The sequence below is a fragment of the Liolophura sinensis genome, chromosome 1, assembly GCF_032854445.1.
Source record: "Liolophura sinensis isolate JHLJ2023 chromosome 1, CUHK_Ljap_v2, whole genome shotgun sequence".
NCBI classification, from domain to species: Eukaryota; Metazoa; Mollusca; class Polyplacophora; order Chitonida; family Chitonidae; genus Liolophura; species Liolophura sinensis.
This window is the reverse complement of record NC_088295.1, coordinates 81,153,900-81,173,032: the sequence shown is the minus strand read 5'-3', so window position 1 is coordinate 81,173,032 and position 19,133 is coordinate 81,153,900. Positions and strand designations below refer to the sequence as shown.

The window sequence follows — 19,133 nt, the reverse complement described above, 5'->3', positions numbered from 1 at the left end:
AAAATTTATACCAAACTTGCTTTCAGTGTTGAAACATGACAAAAACTGTATGTGACAGATGTATTTATTTCTTACATAAGATATGACTGATGAAATGTACAATCAGGGGAAGGGCATTAAAATGAAAAAAGGTTGTGAGAGATTCAATAAATAGAACAATACATGTGGAAGGGAACAATTATCTAGAAATTCATAACCTGACAAACGCTGGTAAAAGAAAATATACGCAGGATTACTGTATGCGTAGCATCAGACGGGCAGTTAGTGACAAACCTGTTTGTAGAAAAATGCGTTACTCTGACCACTGTGGTCTGCTTTCATATGATCGACGCTAGTATCAAGATTTATTAACTTCTGCTTCAGATTATCACGTTTGATACCAAAATTTCATTGTGAAATTATAATGACCATAGCAGCTCATTTCCAAACACATGACACTTCTTACAAGACTTTACACTCAGCTTTACCTTTACCATACAAAACAACACAGTGAGAACATGTCACAAAGCTCAGGAAGTACAAATGGTACTAAGACAGTTGAAGCATGTGAGTAAGGTGTCCTCTCGTAGGTGTGGTACGGACATGATGCTGACCTCCCCTGTGAGGTGTGATTTGAAGACAACAAAAACAACGATGTACAGACTGTGACCCTGACAAATACCACCCCTATGAGCTATGGTTTAGGGGAGGGTGTAGCTGGGGAAGGTGTGCCAAACCTTTCCCCTTCAGGACCTGAAACAAAACAATACAAAATGTAAACATGGATGCTCCATAAATTTCTCCAAAAGTAATACACAAGTCTATAATCATGCAAGGGCTTTCTCATCTGACAATAAATATTCTTTAAAAACAATAAGAATATTTCACTTATACGACGGCAGCCAGCAATATGGTGTGTGGAAACCGGGCAGAGCCCGGGGGGAAACTATGACCATCTGCAGGTTGCTGGAAAGCCAGAGAAAGCCAGCATGAGCTGAACTTGAACTCACAGCAACTGCATTGGTGAGAGACTCCTGCGCTAACCAACAGATCCACCTAGGCCCCTAAAACAAATTTAAGATACACAAATATTATTTATATCTCAGAACACACATACTGGTGTGAAGACATAAAAACTCAGAAAGAAGAGGAAATGATAACCTCTTAGTTCTGCTGAAGGATTAACCATAAACCACCTACAATTTCCTGAAATTTTTCACAAACTAACCACCTTGCAGTATTAAGTTGGTGTAAAATGCTGTGAAGTTTTTTTTTTTTAATTTTTCATGGGTTAATGACCCCTGTGTACTACAGTTCATACAGTAGGATGAACAGTTGAAGAAAAATTCTGTAATACAATAGGGGATTTACTGTACTTTTGCAGATGAGCTTTGGTCGTAATATTCACATCTCTTCCATTAAGTTACACCACTTCACAATTTAAAAGCAGGGTTCGTTAGAAATGAGAAGTTCTGTTTATACCTGGAGTACCTGATCCCATTGGTCTCATTCCCATCTGTGGCAGGGGTGATCCCATGGGGGGCCCTGGGCTGGGCATGGCAGGCATGTGGCTGGCCATGGGGGGACCATGGGTGACCCCTGTGAAACCCTGGCAATGTGAGGAGGGGAAGTGGCCGCCTATATTCTGATGACTGATGGGTGTGCCTTGGTTAGGGTAGCTGGGTGACATGGATGAGCTCTGACCCAGTGGTGTGGGAGCTGAGCTAGACATTCCACTGTTCATGGGTGTGGCCTGATGTGACCCTGACGGAGGAGCGGGAGAGCCGTGTGCGACAGCTTGGGGGTGGGTGGCCGGACCCTGGGGTGGCATGGGTGAGCCATGAGAGGGGTAACCCTGAGCCACAGCTGCTGCTAGGGCTGGATTCTGACTTGCAGCACTTGCACCACCAGGTCCTCCAGCTCCTGAATAATGGGAAAGGAAATGTTACATCATACAAGTCAGCTGTTAGGTGTTAAGTACAATCATACGTTTAAAGATAGATCTTCAATGTCCCGATTAAATTTAATTATTTCAATGTTGTCTAACACTTCACTTGTTAATATTTTGTTTACATCCACAGTTAAAGCCACTGAATACCAATGAAACCACTGCACCCACCATAGATGCTTTATACCAGGAATAATGTCAAAATCTGAATCTCATTTTCTTTGCTTAATTATTTGACTATTGTTTTACACTTGACTTCAGAATATTTCCCTAAAAGCTAAATCCCTTCAATCTCCAGGATAAATATAATTATTTGACTGTTTATTGTACATTTCACTAAAGAATACTTTGTTTATATCCATAGTTACTAAAGCCAATCAATGTTCCCGTTACATTTAATTATTTGACCATTGTTTTACACTTCACTTGTTAATATTTTGTTTATATTGAGGGATTAAAGCCCTTGATTAAACCACTGTACCTAGCCAAATCACTTTATAGCAGGAATAATCTGTAAACATCTGAGTCTCATTTTTCCTTATGGTAATGAAACAAGCCTTTCCATTATGTTCTTACAAAAGAACATTATGTTGGTGAACAGCCACCACACAATAGTAAATGGTTTGAGAAAACAATAGTCACTACCTCAGACAATAACACTTCAATCATTTTCTGAGAATAAAAGAAAAGACAGATTTACCTGGATCTCCCTGCTGCTGTCGTTGTTCCTTGTCCAGTTGTTGAGCAGCAATCTGCCGGGCGCGGTACTCAGCTGCACGGATTTGTTCCATGTGGAACTGCTGCCTCTCCTGTAACAGCTGTTGTCTCTGGTACTCCAACTGTTCACACAAAATTCATGTCATCACTTAACAACCATGAACTGACTGAATACATATATGAGCTCCATTTGCCAAAGACTGGGACAAACTAAGAGAGCATGTTAAATTTGCTGATTTGTATTTATTTATTTGAATTGGATTCAACTCCAGTCTTTTAAGAGTGTTTGGAATCCAATGTTACCATGTTTTGGGGGGCCTTGGTGAATATAAACAGCTGACAGGTCTTACTAGACCACTTCAACTGTGTGAAAACTCATCAGTAACATCCCAAAGGTCAGTACCTCAGGCACTCCTGTTCTCTCCACCATAAAAAGGCCCCCATCATATATGGATCCTGTACTCAACAATATCTCACTAACATGATGGCAGTCAAGTTTATGTATGTAAAGGAAACATACTAGAACTTGGAAAAAAACCTACAGCCCCTTCACCAGGTACCTCACATTCCTCCTGACTCAAAGCCATAGCCAAAGCTAGGTTCGCGAAAGCAACATTAAGAGACAAGGACTGATCAGCTATGACAACTGAAGGCTGCTTTAGTTGAATTAAAAACGGCCATTGCAGATTTATGGTATGTCTCCAACTTGTGAATTGTACAAACACAGCAAAGAAACAGATGTCCTAAGGTGTGGTGAGTTGGGATAAAGATTGACAGTATTTCGCAGCATAGATTATCCTTGTCAGGATCAAATTCACTGTTTCTTTTAAAATTTGGGACACCTTGTCTGCTCATTTTAGCCAATATATATGTAATTATAGCAGGAATATTGAGTTTCTTTTTTTTCACATGGTTAAACCATCTAATGAACAACATACTTGTATCTTTACTTTTCCAAAAGGCTGATAAAGAAATTTAATATTCTACTTTCAACACTACTAATATCTGTCGCAAATTTTAGAAGAATTAGGTAGACACTATTACAAATTTGTGGAATACTGACACCCTTATGTGCTATGGGGAAAATAAAATAGTTTGTAACAGAATACCAGCAGGTATATGTACATTTTCCTTTCCAATTGTGGTGGTAAAACAATATTTAACATCAAACTTTGCCTGCTATAACCAGAAAAAGCCAACTTACAGCTTCTCTCTCCCTGTCCATAATTGTTTCTAGCTCCTCAAAGTGTCTCAGTTTGATTTCTAACTTCTTCATCTGCGTCTCTACCAAGAGAGCGACCAGACTCTTGATCTTCCTCTCCTCAACAGCTGCTAGGTGCTGCACAGGAAACAGAAAATATGGACAGGTGAGATAATGGTAAACAGCCAGCTGGGATGACATGTTCCTACAGACAGGTGGAATAATGGGTAAGAACATGCTTAGAGGATACACTTAAAAAACAATCAGGTCAATACATGCAATAAAAAAACAAAACCCACTCGCCATGATACCAAACCAAACAAATTTATAAATTGAAATTTATATCTTTTTTGATTGGAGAAACAGTCATTACATGACAGCCATTCACACATTTAACTATTTCAGCACCATCCTGGATGAATAAACACAAGAATTATCAGTTCATATTGACTAACCTTGGCCTTAACAGCAGCTGCAGCAAGTGCGGCTGCTGCAGCAGTGGCAATGTTACCACCATCATCTTTAGGCTTGGCAATGGATACAGTCCCATCTTCAGGCTTCTTCTCTTCTTCTTCCTCCTTCTTCTCCCCATCCTCTTCCTGTTTCTTCTGAAATCGCAGAAATATGGAAAACTAGAATCCAGATGTCCAAAATACCCACCAACATTTCCAAAAAAAAAAACAAAAAAAAACTAAGAATACCTTAAAATAAATGACAGGATGAGGTGTTGCTTAGTTTACCTTCATATAGATTATTTCATGGGCCATTCATGGTGTGCACTGATTGCACTACTGGTACATCCAGTTCGTAAGGAGAAATGTAGCAATCAGAAAAGAATACAGTGTACACGAAAATCCTTTACTGCACTATGCACCTGAACTGGAGTAATTCTGAAAATAATTATCCCGACTGCCATTAAACTTAACCATGCATAATTTCAGATGATAGGCAAGATGTATGGTAAGTTTCATCAAAATCGGCAGTAGTCTGGGAGAAGATGCATGGACAGCATGGAAAAGTATGGTTACGTAAAATCCTAAATGAGCAAATGCATGGACAAAATCGCATCTACACAGAGAAAGACACCCCGCCCCGGCTAACTTTAATTTATTTATTTATTTGATTGGTGTTTTATACGGTACTCAAGAATATTTCACTTGTACAATGGCCGCCAGCATTATGGTGTGAGGAAACCGGACAGAGCCCGACAGATACCTACGACCAGATACCTGATCCGCAGGTTGCTGTCAGACCTACAGCCTGAGAGGAAGCCAGCATGAGCTGGACTTGAACTCACAGCGACCGCATTGCTGAGAGGCTTCAGGGTCATTATGCTGCGCTAACCAATTGAGCCACAGAAGCCTCCCACCACTAACTTAGTTGCTGGGGGTATAACAATTGGTTTATCTTCTGTTCATTTAAATAACTATCAAGAATGGCCAATTAAAAGCGCACACTTCAGTTCATTTCAATCAATTACTACATCCAGCAAACTTTTGAGGTTGAGCAGAATGCACACCTCTTTTTCGCCTTCTTCTGAATCCTTGTTTTCCTCGGTGTCTGCTTCTTTTTTCACCTCTGCCACCTCTTCCTTCTTGGTTTCACTAGTATCCATGCTCTCCTCAGTCTTTTCCTCTTTTGTTTCCTTCTCCTCTTCCCCAGCCTCTTTCTTTGGCTCCTCTGTTGTGGTTGTGGCTGATGGGGGGTGTAGAAGGAGTGGGTGTGGTCTTGGAGGGTGTGGCTTGGGTGGGTGTGTCTGGCTGCTGAATACCAGGTTCTGCAGGCTCATTGGTTGCTGTATGGACATAAAAAGATCCACATCAAAATGTGCCACACTCAGATATCAGAATTCCTCTTTAAGTAAGTTACTATGACAGCCTGGTTTGTTTGGTAATATCAACCAAATTTTGTTTGTATTGGTTCCTTAACGTTACATCAGATGTTTTACAGCATGTTCCAGACAAATTCTCACACTTTGTTACATCAAAGCTACATTTGTGACATACGCAAAAAGTATGTCTGGAATGTACAAATTTTCTTTAGATATAAAGAATACATGAGGAACACTACAACAGCAATTTGAACAAAAATCTGAACATGTGGGTCTTTGAACTCACCCAATACATCAATGAAATAATTCACACAAACCATTAAAAAAACTGCACAAACGTAATATTTAAAAACAGGTGAAGTCAAGTAACAGTGCCAAAGATCAAGGACTACCAGGTACCATTTACAAACTGAAAAGGCCAAGGGAGAGGAGGCGAGTCATCACACATGGCCAATATGTGACAGAGACAGGACAGTTTTGGTGGGTCAATTTACATTCAGTTAAACACGGAAAAAGTTGTGGAGTGATTCTGAGCTGACACCGAAGGTCAGTTGATCTTGACATTTTACTACCTTCTTCCTTATCAGAGCTTGTACCCGCAATGCCGCTCTTATCCAGTCCGAATGTGGCCGTCACCTCCCTTCCCGCTGTTGATGGCTGCCTCCACTGAGCGCACATGGGCGTCAATCAAGGCAGGCGGAACCTCTTCCTTCATCTTTGAGAACTCCTCTGGAAATCAAGCCCATCGTGGCAATCAGAACATTTATATTTTTTATTCAATACAGTATTGTTACCTATTTTCATTTGAATGAGTAACCTGAAGAGTAAACTGTGATTCCCAAATCTTTTTGAATATTGTGTGCATTATTCTGTTTATCTTTGTGTTAAAGATGAAAAACAGTGGAAACAAATATATGATCTTCTGTCCAGGATAAGAGAAAGGAAATCATCATTTCATAGAAAAGGTGCATAAAAAAATATGGATGAGTATTTACACTGTGAAAGCTCAAGTGATTTAGGGACTTACCCAAGGCAGACTTGGCTGCGGCACTGGCTACCCTTGGGTCAACGACTGAGGCCAGGAAGGCCACCGTGGACATGACAGGATTGCCACTCTGTGAGAAGGGCACAGGTTGGTACGTCAGGGGACCTGTACATAGGGGAGAAAAGTGGACTGGGTTACAGCAAACTTTGTCAAATTCAGCGATCGGTCTTTATTTCTTATATTTCTATTTACGTGTATTTATAAAAACTAATTAAAGGATACATGATATGCTTGGTTCGTATTTCTTAACTTCTAACGTATAGAGCTACAAAAAAGCTCATTAGCTTTCTTCTTGGGGCTTCAAACTGCAGTTTCTGTAAGGCTCGAGCGGTGAGTCTGGAGAATAAGTAGTCTGCTGTGGTGATTGTGATACCTGTCAAACCTAGTGTGTTAGAGAGAGAACCTGACCTGGAATGATTGTGATACCTGTCAAACCTAGTGTGTTAGAGAGAGAACCTGGCCTGGGGTGATTGTGATACCTGTCAAACCTAGTGTGTTAAGAGAGAGAACCTGGCCTGGGGTGATTGTGATACCTGTCAAACCTAGTGTGTTAGAGAGAGAACCTGACCTGGAATGATTGTGATACCTGTCAAACCTAGTGTGTTAGAGAGAGAACCTGACCTGGGGTGATTGTGATACCTGTCAAACCTAGTGTGTTAGAGAGAGAACCTGGCCTGGGGTGATTGTGATACCTGTCAAACCTAGTGTGTTAAGAGAGAGAACCTGGCCTGGGGTGATTGTGATACCTGTCAAACCTAGTGTGTTAGAGAGAGAACCTGACCTGGAATGATTGTGATACCTGTCAAACCTAGTGTGTTAGAGAGAGAACCTGGCCTGGGGTGATTGTGATACCTGTCAAACCTAGTGTGTTAAGAGAGAGAACCTGGCCTGGGGTGATTGTGATACCTGTCAAACCTAGTGTGTTAGAGAGAGAACCTGACCTGGAATGATTGTGATACCTGTCAAACCTAGTGTGTTAGAGAGAGAACCTGGCCTGGGGTGATTGTGATACCTGTCAAACCTAGTGTGTTAGAGAGAGAACCTGACCTGGAATGATTGTGATACCTGTCAAACCTAGTGTGTTAGAGAGAGAACCTGACCTGGAATGATTGTGATACCTGTCAAACCTAGTGTGTTAAGAGAGAGAACCTGGCCTGGGGTGATTGTGATACCTGTCAAACCTAGTGTGTTAGAGAGAGAACCTGACCTGGAATGATTGTGATACCTGTCAAACCTAGTGTGTTAGAGAGAGAACCTGGCCTGGGGTGATTGTGATACCTGTCAAACCTAGTGTGTTAAGAGAGAGAACCTGGCCTGGGGTGATTGTGATACCTGTCAAACCTAGTGTGTTAGAGAGAGAACCTGACCTGGAATGATTGTGATACCTGTCAAACCTAGTGTGTTAGAGAGAGAACCTGACCTGGGGTGATTGTGATACCTGTCAAACCTAGTGTGTTAGAGAGAGAACCTGGCCTGGGGTGATTGTGATACCTGTCAAACCTAGTGTGTTAAGAGAGAGAACCTGGCCTGGGGTGATTGTGATACCTGTCAAACCTAGTGTGTTAGAGAGAGAACCTGACCTGGAATGATTGTGATACCTGTCAAACCTAGTGTGTTAGAGAGAGAACCTGGCCTGGGGTGATTGTGATACCTGTCAAACCTAGTGTGTTAAGAGAGAGAACCTGGCCTGGGGTGATTGTGATACCTGTCAAACCTAGTGTGTTAGAGAGAGAACCTGACCTGGAATGATTGTGATACCTGTCAAACCTAGTGTGTTAGAGAGAGAACCTGACCTGGGGTGATTGTGATACCTGTCAAACCTTGTGTGTTAGAGAGAGAACCTGACCTGGGGTGCTAAGCTAGTCCTGCATTCCCAGTATGTTCATCAGTGACATTTCCCAATATTACCAACCATTTACAGAAAATATGAATGAAGCAGAGCATAAAATATGCCTCAAAAACCCCAAAACATTTATTACTTTTGGGGCATGTCAAAAAAAAAAAAAAAAAAAAAAAAAAACTCTTCACTTTATAGTGCTTTTTCATGTATTATATTAATTTGAGTGTGTGTATGCATGTTATCATTGATAAAATTATCTTCTCTGACTGCGTATGTGGCTAAACACAGATCCCATCTGACCAGGTAAACCATAGGGTAACACATGCCTGCCTGGAGACCTCAGAGAGCCACTCACCCAGCTGACCATTATCGTCTTCCAGGTATGGGTCCTCAATGGGTAGACGCAGAAAGTGTAGGATACACTCATCTTGGGTCCTGCTACCCACGTGCTCAGACACCTTATTCCAGTCATCCTTGTACATCTCCATAGCTTCCAACAACAACAATGTCTCCTGATCAGTCCATTCCCTGGACCGAGTGGCTGCGCCTTTATCCTGCCAAGCAAGCAAGCGTAGTTGTTACACTCTGAAGATCACCTCTGGTAAGGCTGATCCACTTTTGTACATTATATTAGCATAAAATCCCCATGGATAAGGGGACAGATAAGGACATTCAACTAATAAACAACAACAAGTACTAGTTACAAAAACAGCAGTCTACCAACAGGCAAAAATATGACTACTGTATAAATTCTTCAGCTTTTTCGCATCTTTGCAAGATTTTTATTCAAGCATTTTCTAATAGCATTATTCTGCATCAACTGATGAAATTATACTTTTTGTAAAGCCCTGAAACTGATCAACCTATCCAATGCAGTTTAGTCTCCAAAATCAAACTAAGAAAGTGTATGAATTCCACTGAAAGTTGCACTTTCATATGCTAGAAGGTTGAGGAATAAGGATACTGATCTGTATCGCTCATCAATGTGAAGGTATTAACTAAGGTATTTGCACAACTTGTCACTACATGTAGTCATGTACCAAAATTACACCTTACCTTAAGGGCCTTCTTAGCATACATATCTGTCCTCAGCCCAAAGTTCTGGTCCCTCTCTTTGTCACCATCCTTGTCTTTGTTCCTGTCTGTGAAATTCATCACCTGCTGAGCTGCAGATGGCTGTAGGACAAAAAAATAAAAGATACTGAACAGCTACAAAGCAATAAAACATGGCAAATTATGAGGTTTCGATTTGATTTCGATAAGTCACTCGTTCACTTAATTTATGCATTCCTTTTTCCTTGCCACACCATTGACTATTGCACTTAAATATATTACACACAACAGTCATAATGATGGGTGAGGAAACCAGAAAGGCTTGTAGGAACAAGCACTTCACCTCTTCTACTCAGTTTAACAAACTAAGTGAAGTATAGCTCTAGCAAAATCATCACCAGTTGGATTGGTATACTAGACCTCATTTATACACATAGTTAAAGATACAATATGGTAATTTTTTGGTTCTTTTTGAGCTGGATGAAGTTATGGTATCACTTAGAACTTATCTCAAAGGACATGCTTTAAAAGCTCCAGGAGATGTCTCTTGTGTTTTTACCTGTGATGTCTTGGGAGGGTTGACTGGCTGAAGGCCTGATGGAGTATCAGCCAGAATGTGAAAATGTGAAGTTGGAGGAGGCCCCATTGGGGTGGGTCTGCTCTCAGCATCTACCTGGTAATTCACCAAGCCCCACTGCTCCAGAAAAGCATGCACTCTGAAAATTAACAAGAAGAGATATATTTACATTCTGCCATATGATGCTTATATGATGAACTGAAGTGCTTGGACAAAGGACTCAAGGCATGTAATATCAAATACATCAAAAGTTTAAGGTTGTCTCAAAATGGTTCAAAGTAATCATTTGATAAGAAAAAAGGACAACAAATTAGTTTTTGTTCTAATGAAAAAGGTCTCTGAGCAATCAAAAAGAAAATTATACCTGTGTACAAAAACTACCCTACCTCATTATTGCACAAACATCTCCTGCCAAGTTTCGCCGACATGCTGTACTTGTGAGATACTCCTGGGGGTTTAATCTGTATGTGTCCAGCATAAAATTCCTGTATGCCATGTAGCTGAAAAGAAGAACACTCTAATATTATCAATACTGTTATTTCCACCAGAACATTTGTGAATTATTTCAATAGTATACGTGTGTTGAAACATACTTCATGCACACATAGTGCAAACATAAATCTTGGCAGTTAAAAATGCCCATACTCATGTCAAGTTTGTTCCACAGAATTCTCTTGCAAAAACCACTTAACCTCACTCTAGTCACCATATCACCATTCACAACTCTCTGTGTATCTTTGGAGATAGTCTTGGCAAATGCCACAACTCACATTTCAGGTGTTTTTGATTTATTCTTGCCATTGAAGAATTCAGGCAGCCCCCTCCTCTCTATGGCGTGGATACTGTTATAGTCAAACCATGCTGAGTAACTGGGAATGATGATGTGATGGGTCTGTTCTGTAACATTGTCGTCCTGCTCATCTTTCTTCTCCCCTTCCTTCCCTTCCTCCCCAGCTGGTGTTCCCTCTCTTGTCCCTGTCCCCTCATCCTTCTCCACCTGAATCCACACAGCAGTAATTTTAACATCAATTAAAACCTACGTTTTACAAATCAACACTGAACCTGAGGTAAGTGTTGACTGAACTTTAATTTCTTCTTGTTACTGGTACTTTGATAAAAAACCTTGGCAATTACCATGTATAACACAGTTTCAAAGAAAATTTGAGTAAAGATAAAGGACAAAGTGTTGTAGGAGAAAACAAATTTGTGTTTTATACTGTACAAAAGATATTTCACTCGTACTGAACTGGTTAGGTATATTGGTGGAAAAGACCAAACACAGTGCCTTTTTCGATGTTTAGGTATATGGGTGAGTGCCTATTTCAATGCTCAGACGAGTACCTTTTCTTCCTGATCTTCATCCAGATCCATCATAGTGCCACCCTTCACAGGCTGAACCTCACTATCTTTTTGACTCCGTGACCCGGGTACTAGATGAAACAAAACACAGACATGATCACACACAATCACTATGTCCAGGAAAGCAGCACAATAAATAACGACAATGGAGTTAATGATCAAAGTATTGATGCTAAAACGTATCACCAGTCATAATGCAGCTTGACTTTACCTTGTTTGGCTAGCTGCACTTCTTGTATGTTAGGTTCTGGGGTAGGATCCTCCATGTCTTTTGTTAAATCTTCTTCTTCTTCTCGCCATGATTTCTTCTTGGGTCCTGTAACTGCTGGGCTCCTCAAGCTACAAACAAAAAACAGTGCAGAACCAGAACACATTACATTACTATAACTCAGCATGATCTGCTTTGGTCGTTCTGAATCGCAGAAATATGAAATATTTGTTGTGTTTTAAATACACATTTTATCTGTTTGGGATTTGGGGGGGGGGGGGGCTTACTTTTTGCAAATTCAACTTTGTGAAGTTACCTTTTTCTCTTCTTTTTGTCTGCACCTGGTGACGGGGAGCGCTTCCTCTTGCCTTGTTTCTTCTTGTCTCTCCTGTCCGAGTCTGGGCTGGGCGTTATCTACAGAAAACATCACCACCATGCTAGCACTTATTACACATAAATTTGTGCACACTTCTTACAACCACTGTTTTCCTCTACAGGTGAGGGGAATGTTTGGTATCATGCTGCGCCTCACATTAAAGTTGGGTCAGACAGACAACTGCTATAGGTAACAACCCCTAATTTTCAGATCAATGAGATAAAGAGAACACAATGAATTGCCTACTATTTAATACCAGAACAGTCTGTTATGATATGCTTGTATTGGAAAATATCTACTGTTCTAACTTATTCTATGACACTTATTCATATTTTACAGGAGGTTATTTTTGTTCCCTGAGTATAAAAAAGGAGGTCATTTACAATGACACCAAATCAAAAACCAAATAACAGTTATTTTTTTATTTCCAAATCAACTCAAGCATTGAAGCAAATCTAACCACTAACTTCCAAACAGTAATATAACACCAGATCAAGTCCTACAGCAAGACACATATCAAACACTGGAAGAACTGACATGATTGCTTCTTTACTTTTCTCGCACATTTCCACTCAGTGGCCTGATACAAGAGTTAACACCTTCATCTTGGGTTTTAAGGGTAGTTTTCACAAACCTAATCCAGTCAGCTTAAAGGCATCTAGCACGTTGTACGTTCATTACTGATGGTGAAATGTGACACTCAATGGTGGGTAGCATAGGGCCTTCACGCAATCTACAATAAAGCTGGGCACACTGATCTTAAGATAAGACTTACATCATCAAGACTGAGCTTGACCCGGCTACTGCTACGCTTGCCCTTCTTTCCACCACTGCTCTCACTCTGTAAAACCGTACATATAGCAGCACATTAACACAGGTCACATGCAGATCCTGTCTACACCCTCACCCACAAACTGTGCCGCCCTACTACTACTCTCCACAGTGTCTCTTCAAAATGTGGACATCATTTTAAACAATCATGTTTATCAATCAAAATCACAGCAATACTTTAAACTATATCAACAATAGGAAAGGCGCATGATAATTCTTGCTAAACATGTAGATTTATCACCGGTTTGAATCAGCTTCACAAAGCACTGTACATGTATTAAAATTAAGTTGCAAACAGAAAGGAAGCATCTTTTCCAGCATCTAAATAGCTTTAATATCTATGACACACATACAACTACAGCTCCATCACCAACACGAGCAATGACAAAGGTCAAATGTAATCTACACAACCCAGGATTTGTCAACAAGTTTAGTACTCCACACTAATACATTTGAAAAGACTGAGTGAAAACGTTAGAATAATAATAATTTGGACACTAAAAGTTTCAATCTCAAAATGCTGAACAATGACAATACTTACACTGGAAGTTTTGGATGCTGTTAATGGATGTCATTGCAATTACAATTAAGACTGATATATATTTTCGATGATTCTGGCCACCCCTTCTCCTCGTGTGTACGCTCATTCCATCTTTAACATCCTAACATGCAACACCCCTTCACCATGTTACCATGATCCATGGTGATCTACTTACGCTGCTGTCCTCGTCCACAAGGTAATCCTCTTCATTCATCCACTCATTAAACTCTTCCAAATCCAACAGCCACCTGGCATTCACCTGGCCACAGACAGAAGTAGGGTCATAAGGTAAACAAAATCTTAGAATTAACATACTACATAGGTTATGTCAGACATCAACAGATGTGTGTGAAATGTGTACCACTGCCATTTGGAAACTTGGGAATCTGAAGCCCATCAAGTATGGTCAGATTATTGTTACACGGCAATACTTACTTTTTTTTTCTTTACATCATTATTGCAAAACTGTGACTAGGACATAGAGTACATAACACTAACACCACTTTACCAAGACCATTCCACATTATCACACTGCACCAAACTGAGCAAAATGTAAATATTAAATACATCCACAGTAAATCAGTCCAAAGACTACACTCAATCGAACTTAAAAAGTTTGACAATCATACATGTCACAAGATAACAGAATATCCAGTCTCCAAGACAATAATTAGTAGAATGTAACTGTAAATGTAATTATGTAATTGTGTATTGTGAGCTGTGATCACTCACCTCCCAGGCTCCATTGGGTGTGGTTGGGGGCTCCACATCCTGATCTATATTCACATCTGCAACCCAGGTGTCATAGCTGTAACACAGAATGCATAAATCAATTCATTTATCAGTGGTCCTCGTGATCAGTGGTCCTCGCCTCAGTACCAGAGTACTGTAAACTGATGAGGTATTAATTAAGTACTTGAGGATCTTCAGGAAGAAGGGTTAACTGATATATATATGAACATCTGCGCTGTGATAAATCTGTTTGTACTTCTTTTGTAAGTGTGTGCAATCTTGACAGATAAAAATCCTGCTGACATCAATCAAGTAATGAAGTTATTCTGATGGTTTCAAGAAGTTAAAAACTTCTTGAAAACACACAACAATGACTTTATTGTCTTTTTTATAATTCATAAATACACTTTTGATTTCGTTACAATACTTTAAAATGCTTAAAGCATTAAAGAACACAACAAAACTAACCTCAGCCACATTCTTCTAAAGATGAGGTAACCAACATTTTAAAAAGTCTAAGTTACCAGAATGAAGCCAAGCACGAGTTGCCAGCCACCACATTCATACCTGTCAGGGAAGTACCACCAGTGGACCATTGTGTGGCGATCTCTCTTTAGAACAGGTCGCAAAAACTCATCTAAATGGCGAAAAAAAAAAAAAAAAAAAGACAATTTGTTTCAATAATAATTTGAAAAGACATTCAAAGAAAAGATATGGGTTCCATAATTAACAGTAATTAAACCCAAGCCTGAATTATGTATAGCTGTCATATTTTCCCAAAGAAATAATGAGCAATACAATGTATGTATAAAACAGGTAAGAGGTGTGTTTTAATACAGACAGTCTAACCATATGTCTACAGATTATTAAAACTGGGGAAAAGTTTCAAAGGAACAGGTTTACTCAGGAAAGTTGGCTTGAGCTTTTTTACCAGCAACAATGTGCTAAATTTCAACCCATATCCGTAAATCGCCTTCCAGTGATGATAACATTTAGAATGAATGAATTATTATGGCTTACAGCCTGTTGGACAATATTGCAGCCATATCATAAAGAGATGCTAACATTTAGTTACAAATGACTATATTTATCATTCAATAATAGCATAAAAAAACCCATAACTTTAGGTTTATACAAATCGCTAAAATTGTCTAGAGGCCAAAGGGATACTGCTGACTGCTTTTAAGTGTGAATTAACTTCAGTATTACTACTCAAAATGGGGCTTTACCTTCATAGTAACTGTTAAATGAATTAATTAATTAACTGAAGAGGGGGCCAACATTCAGACTATGTTCACTGGCTTAAACAGAGTCTTTGCCTTCAGAGTTTCTGTTGACTGGTTTATATGGGACCTAAATTTAGGGTTACCACTGAAGAGTTTAAGAGGGGTCCTACATTCAGAGTTACAGTTGACTGGTTTCCTTATTTATTTGGTGTTTGGGTCATAGCCAGCATGATGGTGGCAGGAAAGCAGGCAAAGCTTAGGGGGGAAACCCACGACCATCCACAGGTTGCTTGCATTCAAACACAAAATTTTTCAATAAAGTGATTAATTGTAATAAAGAATTGTCCCATCTGCTGTGAAAATCAACATTATCATGTAAAATCCTAACTACCACATGTATCTTGTTCCACAAATGAGCAAAACCCGCTGAAATGTTTTCATAAACCCTTTCCCTGATTGCACCACGATATTGGGATTAAGGCTGTTGTTTTTGTTAACATGTACATGTATATGAGATCCACACCGCCTGCTTCAGCAGATGTCTCTATAAGCAGTTCACAGTTTATACAGTTCCCAACTGGTAGCTACAAGCTTAACATTTACCAGGGGCAGGTCTTCACAGCATGTAATCCCTCAGTGAGTAAATGCCCCTAGTCTGAGAGAACTAAGGAAAAACAATAGCACTGGTTCTACTTTTGGCCAAATTTAAGTATTTACAACTCAAACATGGTTTTCATTCTTTTAAGTGAGTGGAAGAATAAGAAAATGTAGAATCAAAATGTTAAACAAAATTTTTTTTGAAAATTTCACCTCTGAGGTGTTCTAATATGATTCTAGGTAAGGTCTTAGGAATTACAGTTGACCTGTATAAGTAGGGTCTTACCTTCAGGGTTACTGTTAACAGGAAGAGGATGAATGATGTGAGTGGCATCATCAGGATTGTCTGCAATCGTGCCCTGGTGACGCTTGATGATATCCTTCAGTTTGGGAATCAGCCCACGGTCATTATCAGGTCTTATGAATATATGAGGTAGAGTTAGGCATTTGTTCTGTACCAAACTTTTCTCTATCTGCATGAACATTTCAACATTCCTGTCCATGCGTGATGGCAGCTGGAAGTCAAACCGACGCCTGCAACCAACATAAAAATATACATGTACACACTGTGACTACTGTATTTCACCTAAAGCTGTTGCAGATCTGTCACCTGATATGTTTGGGTTAGAAGCACATAATGGCCTTAAAGTTATACTTTTGATGCCAAAATTAAAGTCTTCCTGATTTAATGTAGCAATTTAAGGTGAATGAATGAATCAAAATCGAGCAAAAGGTGTCATCTGACAAATGTTAAACTTTAGATGAATTATTGTACATTATTATTAAGGCCTGAAGTGATACACATTTTTCATCATACCAGATTATAAATTAGTTTGCAACTATTCTCAAACGTACCATCCTTGGTCACTCTTGAATTTGTAAACTGCAGCCAAAATATGGCACAGTGCCAAGCCAGGTTTGAAATCTAAGAAGCATCGCATCTGAAAAAGAACATAAAAATGGTTGCAAACGGGTATAGTAAGAGTCTTTCCATTCCTATGTTTCAGTATTTAAAACTGTACAAACTAAAATAAGTGAGTCATTTCAATTCTGACAATTTGGCAGTAAACTTCTTCTCTATTCATTTTGCATGAAAGTAAGTGGCAATTCAAGTTTAGTAATTTACTTACAGGCAATTTTGTCAGGGCTGGGTTGCTGACTTGCTTCCCAAAAGCATCCTCCTGGAAATGTAGCAGCTGTACTACAAGACTTGCCAGGTTCTTGTTCGTCGGCGGTTCTGCTTGAATGTACTGATTTAAATAGAAGCAGAAAATGCAAGCTGAACTCATTAAAAGTATTTCACAGCAACCACAACCAATACATTCACTAAGACTCTATATTGACAAATGGAATACATTAGAAATTTATCCTGTCAACAAATATATATGTATACATGAATATCATAATATCATTGTCTATTTTTCTTTGAGACAGCATTTTGGGTTACATCGGAAACTCTATCGTTTATTTACATTGTATAATACGAAGGACAGGAACCTGTAAAGTGACACGGCTAATGTTGTAAATACAATTCATGAAAGACAAACTTTGGGGTTACCAATTAAGGCAGAGGTGGAAGATGGACTGACAAGATTAGACAGCACATTTGGCAGAAGTTAGATTTTATAACATGGCAGACATCGCTTTGACTTCCTTCAAAAGTTTACATGGCGGAATTACTGTTAAAATGATGGTTTACTGATGCTGGCTTTGACGTGTCTACACCTAGGATTAGATCAATTAAATTAAACGTTGAAGCCTACTTTCAACAATTTCTAATATTTACCTGACTCAACTTTTAATCGATGAATTAAAAAATCCAGTCGGTACATTTTGCAAAGCGAAATGAAGTGGGCCTTTAAACCAAATTTAAAACAGGCTGCTAGAATAAAGGTGAGGCCACCGAAACTGTAGCATGCATATTCGTGAAGGTCTGTGCTTTTGCAGGAGACACAAAATAAGAGCTTGAGGTGCGATGCAGCAGAAATCTGGCACTACTCCAAGAAAAGTAAAATAAAATACAAGGTTTCATAGCTCTGAAAAAGTGCAAACAAAGATAGAGATATTCAGAGCTAGGGAATCAGTGCAATACAAATAAATGGACGTAAATGTCAGTGAAATTTATTGTTTAGGGTCAAATGACAGTATACTTGAGCGCTACGTAAGGAGTGCTCAGATAGACCTCGAGCTGTAAGTCCAATCGGCATTTAAAGGGTCTCACGAGTTGTTCACATGGATATCAGCGAGGCGCAGTAGGGTCTCTCACCCTTGGATGAAAGGCGTTATTTTATGGTAGTTGCTAAACAGAAAACACATATCTGTATGCCCACTTGACGGTGGCATTGGCACCTAACGTAAAATCATTGTCTTTTAGCCGTGGTTCTTTACGAGAGCCCCCACCTAGGCTAGGCTACATCTGCCTGAACTCCTGAGATGCCTGAAATGCCGACTGGAATTATTGAGCGAAGAAGTAACCAGAATCAATGAGTTATTCCCCTTGAGGTATGTCACTGATTGCACTTAAGCGTTGTTGAAAATTAACAACAAATACGGGTACCATCGCTGCTTTTGGACAACAGTTCACTGTCCAATACGCGTCAGCACGTACACAAACTTTTTAGACCAGATCTTAACTCATCGCAAACTCACCAAAACCGTAAAACAAAACAGAGGACACATAGGCAGACAAAGGACCGTCGGCAAACCCACGCCGGTATGCTTGCCTTGAAAACTTTGATGTAGTTTCAGAATTTCGTACATTTAATGGGCTTAGCGTTTGTATACCTTTTTGCAGTTTTTGTGGAGCCATGTTCGCACAGAATCGAACTGTGCGATCGTCTCTACAGACTCAAAAAACTTCACGTTGGGCCCACCGTCCTTCTTCCTCTGAACCGCCATTTTGAGTGCCTAACACTCGTACCTTTTCATGAGCTGAATTAGTCTCTCGTTATGCTCCTGTGACCTATGACAGGGATGTTCCTGAGGTACTGATAATTATCAGGTTTATTACAGCATACAGATGCTGGCACAACAACTTGCTGTGGTAGGCTCAGGCGTTTGTTAAAAAAACAT

General features: G+C 39.7%; 1 protein-coding gene across 1 annotated transcript; it reads right to left on the bottom strand.

Moving 5' to 3' along the window:
- Nucleotides 1–46: 46 nt before the first annotated feature.
- On the bottom strand, nt 47–18,959 carry LOC135475565 (SWI/SNF complex subunit SMARCC2-like). The gene is given in 25 exon segments (XM_064755493.1): nt 47–732; nt 1,462–1,902; nt 2,628–2,766; nt 3,849–3,983; nt 4,301–4,453; nt 5,365–5,540; nt 6,246–6,306; nt 6,308–6,405; nt 6,704–6,826; nt 8,917–9,115; nt 9,618–9,737; nt 10,174–10,330; nt 10,578–10,691; nt 10,962–11,188; nt 11,533–11,621; nt 11,762–11,889; nt 12,075–12,172; nt 12,910–12,975; nt 13,682–13,765; nt 14,239–14,314; nt 14,806–14,875; nt 16,348–16,595; nt 16,917–17,002; nt 17,192–17,311; nt 18,846–18,959. Coding segments are annotated over 25 exon segments (3,381 nt in total). The 3' UTR covers nt 47–673.
- Between the last annotated feature and the right edge of the window lie 174 nt (nt 18,960–19,133).